Source organism: Clavelina lepadiformis, chromosome 6 (genome assembly GCF_947623445.1).
Source record: "Clavelina lepadiformis chromosome 6, kaClaLepa1.1, whole genome shotgun sequence".
Lineage (NCBI taxonomy): Eukaryota > Metazoa > Chordata > Ascidiacea > Aplousobranchia > Clavelinidae > Clavelina > Clavelina lepadiformis.
Window position 1 is genome coordinate 7,998,108 of NC_135245.1, and position 15,075 is coordinate 8,013,182.

The following is a 15,075-nucleotide window of genomic DNA, read 5'->3' on the forward strand; positions in this document are numbered from 1 at the left end:
TATGAGCGACGTCACCCTTTATTTGTGCAACATTTTGTTTTAGTCTATGACTCTATGCGTACAATTATGACCCAGCTAATGCAGCTAATAAACACTAAAATGTAGCTAATTATAACTAAAGTAGCTACTAAATGGCAAAATGTAGCTAATGTAAGTAATGTAGCTACTAAATGCAAAATTTGTTGCTACTAAACATAGACATCTTATATGATATAAATGACAAGGTCTATGACTATGCTATGCTACTAAATACGAAAATGTAACTAATGAACATGAAGCAAATTAAATGTAGGTTAACTTTAAATTTACAGCCTCACTAACAGCATACAGTTAAGTGTTCAGTAGAATATTTTGATCAAAACGACCCCACGATTCACAACGATTTTAATTCTTCACAGCAGGATTGACAACTTTTGTACGTAACGAAGCGGTAAAAGACACACCATGTATAACAATTCAACTAATACCGTAACATATATGTAAATACGAGATTTAACCCACAATGTAACGTTACCTAGATTAACTACATTTTGACATTTAGTAGCTACATTAGCTACATTTTGGTATAAATTATAGAATGGTCCCTACAATCTCGTTACTTCAACGTTTTTTGATTGTTTATATTGAAAAAGAGGAACCCACCCAGGAGCGCAGTCAGAAAATATATTTGGGATGGCGAGATTTTTGCTGTCATTGATGACGTCATAAACTTGATGAGTCACGTGACAGATTGCACAAACTATCGTTGCTTTAAGAGTCCAATTGCTTTACAATGAAACCTCATAAGTACGTAAAAAAACGATGATATATAGTTCTTAATATTACGACGTTAACAATATAAGGTAATTTATACGAATATCAACACTATCTACTGGTTTATTATGACATATTGGCAGCATAGTATCGACAAATTCAACAAAATATCGTTGCGCTAAGTATTCAATAGCACTTGACTTATTTTCGTCACACTGCCCGGCCTTAAATATTTGCACACCTAGGCAATTTTCATCGAACATCCCAAGATAAGTTTCTCCAAGTCGTCCCAATCAGGCGAAGTCAGGGTAACAAGTAACAGCAAGTGTTCAAAGGTTGATGAATATACCAACAAAACCATCAAACGTCGGTGAACTTCACATAGTGAGTGAAAGCCTTTTCTTTCTGCTGGAAGCAACGTTGGCTACGAACAATTTCCAGTTGATAGTGTTGACTTCGTAAACTTGGGTTCGCCGTCCAGAAATCAGGGTTAGAAACCAAAAGCACTGTATCTGGATTTTTCAGCGCAGGGTTTGTTCTTCTTTTGCAAGTAGTGCATCGGCTTTCTCAATTACCATCTCATCGTCGTTAATTGTGTAGTTCTTTGCTTTTCGTCATAAGTCATTTCAAAGTCAGGCGTGTTCGTCTTTCGGAGTGCTGCCTGCGGGGTTAGTAAGAATTTGCAAAGTACGCCAAAATCCTTCTTTTTGAAAACTCTTTTGCATTGCTTGTTACGGGTTATGTAAACCCTTCACCACGCAAAGGAACATTACGTCATTGAGGACCCGCTCATAATTTTCAGCAAGATATGCTCGTTTGTCCAAAGCTTTCACTTTTATAACTAAGTCACAAGTAGACTTATCGTCTAGCTGACATGTGCGAAAAAGGGATATTTGCATTCAAAATACAACACTTTATCTGTCCATCGTCAGCTCGATACAATGAACGAGACCATCAAAATCACCTTTCCTGTTAGCAGCGTCATCTATGTCTAGAAGCAACGTTTATTCTACAAAAGTTAATAAAAATGCTTTTATCTCTCCTTCAGGATAATTCGTTAGGCGATCATATGACTTGAACAAGAAAATAAAATTTATAAACCTAAACCAAATCATATGGTCGCTTCTTCTATAAAATTGTCGTGACAAAAACAGTGTGGATTCTCATGTAACTTCTAGTCAGCAGTTGTGGAGTCCTGGCGCGCTGGTTAATGTAACGGAAGATTCTGAATTTTCTAATACCATGGTTTTTTCACATTCACGGTGAACTGCGGGACCATCAGCTAAATACAAGAGAGCAACTTTATTATATTGACAAAGACCAAACCTAACAGAAGCCTTTAAGTCACTCAAGATCGGCTTTTATAGCAAGAAGAGAAGGTCAAATCATTGATAAGAACATGCAAATCGTGAGATAAGCAATAATATAATTAATTAATCAACTAAAACCAAAAGACCATGTGAAGCAATCATGGCATAATATAAGCAAACAATTATCACTTTATAAAAACGGTATTCAATAGCACGTGAAATATTTTCGTCACAACTGTGCAGCAATTAATTTTATGTTGACACGTGTATAAGCCTTTTGCCTATATTGGTATTATGGTATGAATAGGACGTAGGCTATATTAAAAGACATCTTGAGCATTTCACTCTGTGCATAAAATATATTTAACGTCGTGAGTTTACACGATATGTGTAAATGCAAACCCCATCATTTATATATGCAACGTTACCAACATATAGAGCAGGGGTGTACACTGTACAACCCGTGGCCCGCGCGGTATTTTTCGAAATGACTTATATTATTAACTGAATCGCTTACGTAATTTATGGCGAACTTACATTCCGAGAAATTGGCATATATTGTTTGTTTACTACTTTCTGAAAGCCATATGGAAAACTCGCTTCCAATTGCTACATCGTCCTTCTCACCGAATATTGCCAAACTTGTTAGAGAAAAACAGTGCTAACCTTCACATTGAAAAGTCGACTTGTAGTAAAAACTTTGTTGACTTTACTATATCTTGGTATGTTTATTGTTCTTATAATTGTAAAAGAGGATAATACGTATTCCTAAGATTAGAATTTTAGTGTGTAGGTTTTAATTAGAAATTAGCAGTAGCCTAAACACTCAAGTGGCCCGTGCAATCATTCGTAAATCGCATGTGGCCCTTTGGCCAAAAAGTTTGGACACCCCTGATATAGAGTATAGAATATAGATAGACTATAGAGCAGTGTTTCTTAAACTAGGGAGTGTGTAAGATTCATAAGGGGGGCGTGAGAGATGACAAAGCCATTTCTAAACATGCTTTCATGACTTTCGCTATAGGTTCATTTTTAATAAAATTTTTACAAATGTATCACTTGTAGAAATACTTAATTTACACTAAATGCATTTTCTTTAGTTTTAAAATTATGATGTATACAGGAAGCCAGATGTTTTTGCCAGATGAATCCGTAAAATGAAGTAAAACTTAAATTTAGTATTGATTTAATAACCAGGTATTTTAGTAATTAAACTCATTGTATTGACACAAAATGAGTGGAAAAAAGAGAAAGTATGACCAAAATTATCTGAAGTATGGCTTTATATAGATACCACAGTGAACGGAAAAGTCGTACCGCAATGCGTGATATGCTTAGAAAAGCTAAGCAACGACGCTTTGAGACCAAGTCGTTTGCAACGTAATCTTCATGAATATAAAGATAAAACCTAGGAACAAACTTGACTGTGAAGCCGACCTAAGATGTGCATTATCTTCTACAAAGCTTCGAATTAAACGTTTGATTTCCCAAAAACAGCTACATCCTTCACATTAATGAAAGTTAATTGAAGATAAATTGTTGTTTTGTTTAATGCTTTTTTTTATTTTGCAACGAGGTGGGGCGCAGATTTTTTAGGTCAAGGGGGGCGTGTGCCAAAAAGTTTAAGAACCCCTGCTATAGAGAATATGATTTAAACGTGTATACACGCTGCCTAAATTTTGAATTGAGTATAAACATCATAGAGTAAATATACTGTATAGTGCAGGGCTACTCAACTATTTTTAGCAAAGGTCCAGTTACAAAAGTTCAAAATTTGCTTAGGTCCGTTATAACTCTCATGAAATAATTTACAGTCATGCAAATGTATTAAAATACGTTATATAAAACAGTATAATTCTCTGGATAGGTGTTAATTTAATTTTAAAATCTTTGGATTTTTTAACACAACACATGAAATACGGTATATACAAAATCCGTTAAAGCGGTATTAGCAAAAGCAATAAGCGAAATTTATTTATTGTTCTGTTAGTCACAGCTAGTGGGAGAATCGGCGTTACTTATTTCTTGCTAGTTCTTTAAATCTTGGTTCTAAATTAGCGAGAGCGAGTGGTGAAGGGTTTCATTGGTCATACAGATGCGAAATTTATTCTTTATGAAATTCATGTTTGAAAACGCTGACTCGCAGCTGTGCATTGTGACGTCAACAAGGCTTGTTTGAAATTGTACTATTGTCTGCTCTTTTTTTGTTTTTGCAAATCAACAATAATGGATATGGTTTTGTTAAAAAACTCTTGTCCTTTAGGAAGTCACAAATATCATTGTGACTTCATTGATTGCCCCGATTGACAAACGACCTATTAACAAAAACCACTAGACTAGTTTGAGCTACCACTTACACACTTGCTGATTAATTGAATAAGCAGGAATAAAAAAACTAATGATAAACGATTTCATTTGCGTAAATGCTGAGACAGATAAGGTCCGGATTCAACACTGAAAAGGTCCGCATTCGGACCGCGGTCCGCCAGTTGAGTAGCCCTGGTATAGTGTATAGTTGTATACTATACCATCAACTTTATTCAATACTTATGCACAAACGAAACCAAACTTTAAAATTATCCGAAAACTTTCTAGCTTCTGTTTTTTGTCAGCAGTCTTTTGTATAGTGAAATCGTTCCAGTTTGGATACATTACTGTGTTCAATCAATATGTATTGTTTACTCTATACCACCCTACATGCTGTACATACATAGTTATAGTGGCAATATACAGAATAGGTTATACAAAACATTTAAATAAATATATTTTAAAAAGTTACAATTTTAGAAAGTCTCGACATTCAAGGCTTGAGGTAGAGTATAGACTAGTGAAGTGCTGAAATGAGAACGAGTCAAACCGTTGATGCGCCACGATGTAATGCTGGTGTTTGACATAAAGCACGAGGCAACTTAATGTTTCAGTTCGAAGGTTAATATTTAAACAATTTGAGTGCCTGATATGTTTTGTGAGTCTTTCATCCTGCTGACATCACCAAATACGACACATATGCATAAGTGCGGGCAAGTTGCCTAGACAGCTCAGTAATTGTACATAGTAAGGAGTGCAAATATGTTTAGTTAGGTGGACATAACTGTAGTTAAAGTTTAAGGAATAATGCAAGGGTATAGTACAATATAAAATGCTCCGGTGTCAGTTATTATCGTTATATTCAACTCAATGACGTTGGTAAGGTCAATGGCAGACGGGAGGTAGTACAGTACACTTACTAACGTTTCGTATAGCACGAGCTTAGACACATACATCCAGTAGACTAGTGGTTTTCAACCTGGGGGTCATTAGCCTTTTTTTAGGGGTCAGGAAAGCTTTCGATGTACAATAGAAAACATTTCAGTAAAATTTATTTCATGAGAGAACCGTTTATAATTATAGGATCCCCTGAAAACATCATAGCCTACTTTTTCAATGTGATTATGACCGTTACAACTGTTTTAGGCGGTGCAGGTTAGGCAGGAATCCTGTTCTTGATATTTCTGAAGTTAGGGTTCGATAGCAATATCATTTAGTCATGTTTATTTTGCTATTGTTATTGCACAACAGCATTAAATATGTTTAGCTGGAAATTCTGGAAGGGGTCGTTTGATTATATTGGGTTACAAAATGGGTCACCGAAGGAAAAAGGTTGAAAACCACTGCAGTAGTCTCATTAAGATGGATAGTCAATAGCAATGCATATACTTAATGTAAGCACAAAGGAGCTTGATAAATGTCATACATTCTTTTATATGAAAAGGCCGTGTGCAAAGTGAGCTGTTCTCTTTACCTTGCTTTTGTTGTAAATTCGCCTGAGTAAAGTATTAGACAAACTTTTTATCAAATAGACAATATTATGACATTTTATGAGACTTCTGGTATGACTCCTTATCTTTGGTTTGTGCTTGTATGGTTACTAGCCATAGTATTCACTACAAAACAAAATTTAAAAAAAAGTTTGTTTGGCTACATTTATTAAGTGTGTCTATATGATTTTCAAGTGCTTATTCCAAAAATGCTATCAGTTTTTTCTATCATCGATCATTTTCAAGATACAATGGTTTCCGATTTTTATGATTTTCTATTAACTATAGGTTTTTTATGCGGTTATGATCTCTGTCTGTCAGCATTATCATGTTGTCAATCGGTGTCCTATTTGCTTGAAGTGAATGGGAGTTGGAGTGTGAAATCTTACAGAAAAATGTGCTTTTATTTCTTATGTCAGTTTTCATTTTATCTCAGCTTGTTAAATTCAGTATAGTCTCATTAGAAAGTCGTGTTTAGTGTTTACAGAGAGAAGCATACCATATGATTACATTTTGTAGAGTTAAGTTTTGTGTAAATCTTAAATTCAGTTCATCTTTTAAATAGTGGAAATCAAAATGTCCATTAGACAGTGCAAAAATTTACTGGATTGCTTTTGTTATGTATGTGGATACTACAATAGCAGTAAACACACTGCATATAAAATTGAAAAAAGAACAAAGTATTAGACAGTATATAGACTATATTTTGGGATGGACATTGGTGATCACAATGAGTCATGGGCACCAAATGTAATCTGTGGTAGCTGTCGATCTAATCTTGAAGGATGGTTGAGGGGTTCTGGAAAAGTTATGTCATTTGCAGTTCCCAGAGTTTGGAAAGAGACGCAAAATCATCATGATGATTGCTATTTTCGCATAATAAACATATCGAAGTATCGTAAGATCAGCGGAAGAAGAGCTATGACATGTCCAAGTACACCCTCATCCATTGCATCTGTTCCTCACAGTGAAGCCTTACCGGTTCCAAACCCACAAGCAAATGTAAGTTTTTTCTGTGAGTCACTAACAGTACTGTAATTTATATGTTCTTAGATTGGATTCAATTTCTTATATGTTGTATACTTATTCTTTATTATTTCAGATAGAAATGTACTCCAGTGAAGACTCAGCAACAGTAAAAAGTAAAAAAGTAAAAATGCAGACACTGATGCGGAATATGCACCAACAACAAGTTCAGAACCTCATTTTCCAACTAAAAAAGAATTGGATGATTTAATACGTGATCTGGGTCTTACAAAATCTGGAGCAGAGTTATTAACATCCAGACTAAATGAGTGGAATCTGCTTGTTGATGACTGTAAGAGTACTGCTTACAGGAATAGGCACTTATTGAATTGAACCACGTTATTGAAGACCTTTGCTATTACAAAGATGTGGAAGGCCTATTTGGTGCTGTTGGAATAGATCATGATCCTACTCAGTGGCGACTTTTCATTGACAGTTTGACCAAAAGTCTTAAAGCAGTTTTACTTCACAATGACAACATATACCCATCAATTCCACTTGCTTATTCCTTACAGATGAAAGAAGACTATGAAAAAGTCAAGCAACTGCTAATTAAAATCAGTTACACTCAGTTTAAGTGGTATGTTTGTGGTGACTTTAAAATGTTGGGAATTTTGCTTGGTCTGCAGTGTGGTTACACAAAATACTCTTGCCTTTTGTGCTTGTGGAATAGTAGAGCTGACGGTGAGCACTATGAGAAAATTCATTGGCCGGCACAGGAAAAACTAATCCCAGGAATGTACAACGTCATCAAGGAACCTATAGTAAGCCGGGAAATAGTTTTACTGCCTCCATTTCATATCAAACTAGGCCTGGTAAAACAGTTTGTCAAAGCTTTGGATCCTCAAGGACAGGTTTTTCAAGAAATCCGTTCAATGTTTCCCACAAAATAAAAGGAGGAATATTTGTTGGTCCTCAGATAAACACAATGTTAAAGTGTAAAAGCTTGGAAGAAAAAATAAATGAAACAGAAAAAGAAGCGTGACAAGCATTTCGAGGTGTGGTTGATGGATTTTTGGGAAATAAAAGGGACAGAAATTACAAAGAGTTGGTGGAAAAACTTATCAAAAGTTATCAAAACATGGGTTGTCGCATGTCTGTCAAACTTCATTTTTTATGTTCCCATCTGGATTTTTTTCAAGAAAATCTTGGTGACTTCAGTGAGGAGCATGGTGAGAGATTTAATCAGGATATTGAGCCAATGGAAAAACGATATAAAGGCCGCTGGGACAGTGCAATGATGGGAGACTACATTTGGTCTTTAGTAAGGCAAGACAGTAGTGTTCATAAAAGAAAAGCTCGCACAAAAGTAATTTTTAACAACTCTTACTGTTTGACAAAACTATGTTACATTTATCTTCAAGCCTTAACGTTTTTAAACTGGTTTTTGTTTAATAAACCGAACAGAACCTTGATGTGGAGTTAAGGTCTACTGCAAGAGTGGAACACAATTTGCTACATTTACAACTAAATCAGAGTTTGAATATCTCAAAAAGTAACGATGATACGAAAAAACTAACTGGATTTTTGAACTCAGCACCCAAAAATACATAAAGGGGCATTAAAAAAGTAGCCAAACAAAAATTGTGTTACATAGTGATTTAACTCTGTACGAGAAGAAACTTACAATTGAAACAAATTGTAATAGAATCAGCTTTGAGGTATCCCGCTGTTTTTTAATCCAATTCCATGTACATACTATATACGGTAAACAAAACTACTGCACTTGTAAGCAGGCCCAAATAGTTGGCGGTGCCTTTCAATGTGATCGATGTAGAACAGCGTTGTCTTAAAAAGCGGAAGGGAAATATGGGCAATACCCAATTATGACGTGTCGGTTGCAGTTAGTGTTTCTAAGCATGTTGCAGTAGTAATTGTCCAAAGACACTTTCTTTGCTATATGACGCGATATTGAATATTTTCAACATTTACGGAATCCGCATTATTTTCTGCAAAAAATGACAAACTTGCCAATGAAGCTTGATTTTTACCGTCGTGAAGTTGTTTACCGGATACCTGATTACTTATTCAGTTACTTATTTGCAGTTGAAGTTGGTTTCCATGTCCTTGTTTATATAAACAACCCTCAAAATAAGTAATTTTGGTGCAAACAACTTAGCTATTCAAAGTTCAGGAAAACCGCTTTGCAATTTCTATTAAAGACTTTTTCAAAATAGGCTTAATAGGATATTATAGTTTTAAAGTTATTGGAAAAGCAGGAAAGCTTTGAGAACCGTGTAAAGAGCGTGCAGCTTTTTACGGAGTGTATAAGTTTTTCTTTAATCATTGCGAAATGTTTGGCAGTTGCTACAACTGCCAACAGAGTTGCAGGGAGTTAAAATTTTATAGTACTTTTATATAAACAAGTCGTTCTGCTTGAAAATGGCAAATGTTCGAACTATTGACATCAGAAGTGACACAGTTACCCAACCTACCCAAGAAATGAGAGAAGCAATGCTTTCTGCAGAAGTTGGTGACGATGTTTATGGAGAAGATCCAACCGTAAACAGTGAGAAGGAATCAGTTTTATCTCTCAATTTAAATTGGCAAAAGCACATTTTCCGTGGCCAATTATAGCCTATGTCTTGTAGATATATTTCTACGTCTTGTTTAACATTTTCGACAGGACTTCAAGCAATTGCAGCAGAAATGTTTGGCAAAGAAGACGCTTTATTTGTGCCAACTGGAACAATGGGAAATTTAATAAGTATTTTGGCTCATTGTCAAGAAAGAGGATCGGAAGTTCTGCTTGGAAATAACTCGCATATATATATTTATGAACAGGGAGGTATTGCACAGGTATAGAGTTTTGGAAACTATAGGCAATATGTTTGCTTCATTTATTTATACAACAGCCGGGAAGACCTATTAAGTAATACTGTAGTATAGTGGTGTATTCCGTAAAAAAATCAGTGGGTGTTGGCTGTCCAGCAATTCTTGACACCGTATTATATTCAAATGCAGATTCCCGGACTATATCAGGAAAGCCTTTGAACAATCAATGCTTTGTCACTACACTTGAGCTTAAATTACTGAAATTTTTTCTGTGCGTCAATGTCATGGTTTCAAATTTTGTTTTTAATCTTGCACGAATAACAATGAAAAAACGAAACAAAACAAAAAAGAAAGGGATCACACAATCCCTCGTCAAGAAGTGTAGGGACGGCGATCCTTCTCCAAAACACCACTGCTTCTAAATTAGAAAATGTTCTTAGCTTGGAGGCGTTGTTCCACGACCTCTGCGTAACCTTCCAGACGGAACGTTCGATTTGGAGGAGTTAAAGTATCTTTATAACACCGGCACCGATCTACATCGTACCAAATCAGCCGTCGTTGCTACCGAGAACACAATTTGTGGAAAAGTTCTCCCTTTAGAATTTATGGCCCAGGTAAATCGTCAAAAAAAATTGCAAGAGCAAGGCTATTATAGCTTACATATCGCATGCTTACAAAAACGCATATTCCATGTAACATATTGCCTTTATTACCTGTTTTTGTTTTTATATATTGCTTTTCATAAATTTAAGTCCTTCGGTATGAGCAATTGTACTCAATTTCGACATTTTATATTGCTTTATGTATATGCGTGATCTATTTCGTACTAATTTAATACATATTCTTCATACTTTTAGTTAAAAAAGGTTGCGAACGAGCTTAATATTCCTGTTCATCTCGACGGTGCTAGAATGTTTAATGCTGTTACAGCCCTTGACATAGAACCGACCGAACTGACAAAACACGTTGATTCACTTAATGTTTGTTTGTCCAAGGTGATTATATAAAAGAAGTTCATATTTTCATATCGTATTAAGACACAGTTATTGTGCTCAGGTCTTATCATACATGTAAAGCAGGTGGTGGTTTCCTTTCGCAGGGACTTTGTGCTCCTGTAGGCTCGATAATTGCAGGAAAAAAGGACTTCATCACTCGGGCCAAAAGACTTCGCAAAGTTTTAGGTGGAGGAATGAGACAGTCGGGTGTACTGGCATCACCTGGGATAATCGCGCTTACCAAAATGAGCAAGCGTTTACAACATGATCACAATAAAGCTAAGAAATTTGGAAAAGGTTAGTAAAACACATCACTGACATAAATCCTGATGTAAAATTAAGTTTAAAAAGTCAGGCAATTGATATAATTGTTCCATGTATACAGTTTTGGGGAAACTCTTTCTCCAAGCTTTATAAGTTTCTCTACTGGTCATCACCAACAGCTTTTCATTATAGTCTAAATATCTGAACAGTAGGGTCAAATAATAATCAGAGGACTTAAAAAGACCATCTTCAGTCCGAGCATGAAGATCGCAAAACATACTTTGGCACAAACGACTTTATCGCACAATTAAGGCATTCACATAAAGAGGAAGGTAGAACGGAGGTGTTTGAAGTATTAAATTCCACTGATATACTGGAAAAGTTTAACTCAACGTTAAAAAGACCGATTGAACTACTTCCGGTTATCTGAAGTAAATAAAATTGGATGCAAATACCCATGAAACTGGAATTGGGCAATTATAGAAGCCTGTTTAGAAATCAGTTGACCTGCGCTTTTGTTTCATTATTTTTCTGACTTAAATTGTATTGCAACTCTTAAAAAGTATGCCACTAAAACTGGTTTTTAGTGGTAATGAGGTTTTCAAATATAGGCTAAGCTTTAACTATTTCCTCGATAAATGTGCACATTTGAAGCTTATTTTTTCTGGTTCCTTATTAATCCAATCGTAATACAACATATAGAACCTGAACACTACCTAAATCTTCAAAAGGCTTACATTTATCTTCAATTTGACCCTAAATAACTAAAACCAAATTTTTGCTTACCCTTTCTCCTGACTTAATTTCGTTTTTTTTTGACAACCAACCGCGTGACCTACAAATAATTACTGTAAGTGGTGAAATGATCGCTTACGAAAAATTGGCATGTTAGGGCATTAATAAAGCAAACAGATTTATATAGTAATGTTACAATGAATAATGCTTTGACAAATTATAACGTCAGAACCACGAAAACACTTTGAGTCGACATTTTGAGTTTACAAGCTTCGAGTGAGCGTCAGTTAACTGTTTACGTGCATGTAATTAAGAGATTCACTTGTACTGATAAAGTAACTTCAAGTTATCCAAAATTTTGGTTTAAGCAAAGTTAAGTTAACTAGTTTACATTGTATTTAATTTGTTTTGTGTAAGTTAGTGTAAGTATAATGTCTGATGAACTTCTTCATATATTTTAGCTTTGCTCGAGTTAAGGCCGGATGTTTTTAAATTAAATCTTGACGAAATTCAAACCAACATGGTTCTATTTGGTGTGGATCCCGCAAATTTCTTGAAAAACACCTCCAATGCGAACGCTGTAAAAGAATTTTGTGCAAGGATGAAAAAGCCAACAAGCGATTGTCCGGTATCCGTGGAACTTCTTGCCTATGACGAGCGCAATGCTCGAGCTGTATTTCATAACGATGTCTCGGATGAAGACTTCGATTTAATAATAATAAAGCTGCATCATGTTTTAAAGGAATAAATTAACCAGCAGATTTAAGCGTTAAGCTTTGGGTTAAGAAAAGTTTATAATTTTTTTTAATTGCAATCGCTATTGGGTAATTGATTTCATCCAAAATTTGCTTTACTATGTAAACAAATAAATAGCCTATACCTCCAGTTTTTAACATAATTCAGCGACAACAAAAAGAATTGCTATCCATCTATACTTGTATTAATTTAGCGTGCAGTTACCTAACATGTTTCCATCACTAGCCTACATAATACTGATGGCAGACCATATAAGTTTGTTAGAAATTCTCGGTAACCGGAATTTAAAGAGTGTAGACATTTCACACCGGTCTCATCAAGAGAATCTCCCTTCCAAAGAACGACAGCAGCGAAATGTAACTAGTGGTGGTAAAGTTCTGTTGCAGCCTTATCTCGCGAGACTTAGTAGCCTACTGCAGTTTCGCAGGTCACAAACTATTGCTGACACTCGTCGGTCATCTATACCTCTGCATTTTATGTTACTATTTCCACGAGAAACTGATGGCTGACATTTGGGCTTACATCAGGTGAACCCCTCATCAGGTCTAGAAACCTTCAAAAGAGTCGTTGCAAGGGAATTTTATGTTTATCACCTGATCTTTGTCACCTTCACTTGCAATCCGAAATGAAATTCAGAATGCTCTTCTTTCAGGACAGGCAGCTGCTGATTGTCCCCACATTGTAGCTCATGTCTTCATCCAGAAACATAACGCCTTTATGGAGAAAATAAAAAAAATTGTGGTAAGGTTAAGACTTTTCTCTTATGTAATGTTATGTTGTTAAGTTTCAAAAAAGGGGACTGCCACACAGCCCTAATTTTCTCATACATGCTGACGATCATCGCCTTTGCATAGCTGACGACGTGGACAAGGTCGTATGTGTTGAACTTACTCCTGATCCGAATTCCTTGCCTGACGAATCCGAGAAAGATCAGGCAAAACGGTTGTATTGCAGAAGATGGTTCACGGGACTTGGGGACCAGAGCACACTTACGCACCTTGCATGGGTAATGGTACATGTGAGAAGGGCTATCCAAAGCCGTTCGCTGAGCGCACTGTTTGGGATCACAATAAATCCTACCTTACGTACAGGCGTCGTTCTCGAAAGCCCCACAGTTGCCAGATTCAGCACAATGGGCGCTCTGTTGGCAATAGCTAGTTTGTACCTTACACTCCATATACTATGCGCTAAGATTTAGTTCTCATATCAACGTGGAGTCCTGTTGCTCCGCTTTGGCAGCCAATTACCTCTTTAAATATGTGCACAAAAGGTTTAAATGTGCCATGGTACGTGTTGAAAACGATCTCTTTCAAGCACGAAATGAAATTTACTTTTACCAAGAGATGAGCTCCATTGGTTTGAGTGAAATATGTTGGCGCCCTTTTTCGTTTGACATGAGCCAGCGTCAACCAGCTGTTTATGCACTCAGCATTCATCTTTTATACCAGCAAATGATATACTCGTACTTCGAGGAAGGTGACGAACGTGATGATGCTCAACAAAGGCCAAAAGTTACAGAGCTGGACGGGTTATTCGTGGATTCCAACAGAGATCATCCGGGCACAGAAGTCACATATTGCAACTTTCCTGAGCGCTTTACCTGGAACAGCACAAGCAGAAAGTGGCCTCCCAGGAAAGCAGCTTATAATATTATCTGACACATTCTTATCGTGCATCTCTTTGCAGGAGACATTTTCTGCCTGCGCATTTTGTTAAAACATGATCACAGCAAAGGCGAATCATCCTTCGATTCCCTTCGACTGGTTAATGACCAACACTGCGAAACTTACCACGATGTCTGTCGGACACTTGGTCTTCTGCATCGCTCTTTGAGCAACATCACTGTCAATGGTAGGATGATTTTAAGAGGCAATGTGGTGTACCTATTGATGAATGCACCCAGCGTGGAATGGTCCTATTATGTTTTGGAATCACGTTTGCAATGAAACGGAAAGGACCTGACGAGCTTTAAGCTTCCTTCCGCGGATGATCATATCAAAGTTGCGGTGTCTAAGTTACGTGGTCAATGGCAGCGTTCGCAGCTTCCGTCAATCATACAGGAAGCATTGCGTTATGACTGCTATGCAAGACTTGGTTCGTGCAAGGCTTCATCTACCTTCTACACTGACGTCTTTACCATTCTTTACCATTTGATTTACCGATGTGTGCATGCGATGAATTAGAGTACTCTTTATACTTATGTCCCGGTTCCGTACAGAAGGAGAAGGTTTGAATTTAACCTTCGTAATTCACAGCGAATCGCATCTTACCCATGCATAGCCTATATAATATATGATGGAAGATGGCAGTTGGTCATCTGCTGTTTTGTTACTTTTGTGTATTTTTCTTTCCTCTTTGATTTTATGCTTATCCACTCCCAGCTTGCTGGACCCTGGAAAACAAATTTTGCAAGGATTTTGTCAAGCTGTCTTTGAGGGCAGTCTATCGGGACCTATCTGATTGTAAGATCCATTCTTTCATCATCGTGACCGATGGCTTGCTTTGTTTGCTTCAGGTTTCTTTCGAAGTATTTCTGCAAGGCGTACTGCATTCGTCTTGCTGTCGAGAGTGATGTTAACCACCTCTGCCGCTTTTTGGATTATACCTTTTATATAGCGAAGTGGTATCTGAATTTTCTGTTAATTGAGTGTAAATGTCTTCTCT

General features: G+C 36.5%; 1 protein-coding gene across 1 annotated transcript; it reads left to right on the forward strand.

Annotated features, from left to right (window-relative positions):
- The first annotated feature begins 9,051 nt into the window (after positions 1 to 9,051).
- LOC143462872 (L-allo-threonine aldolase-like) lies at positions 9,052 to 12,540 on the forward strand. The gene is made up of 6 exons (XM_076961177.1): positions 9,052 to 9,395; positions 9,513 to 9,685; positions 10,102 to 10,275; positions 10,519 to 10,656; positions 10,761 to 10,953; positions 12,117 to 12,540. Exons 1-6 carry the CDS (start codon positions 9,269 to 9,271, stop codon positions 12,401 to 12,403), a joined length of 1,092 nt encoding a protein of 363 aa, XP_076817292.1. The 5' UTR covers positions 9,052 to 9,268; the 3' UTR covers positions 12,404 to 12,540.
- Positions 12,541 to 15,075: the final 2,535 nt, after the last annotated feature.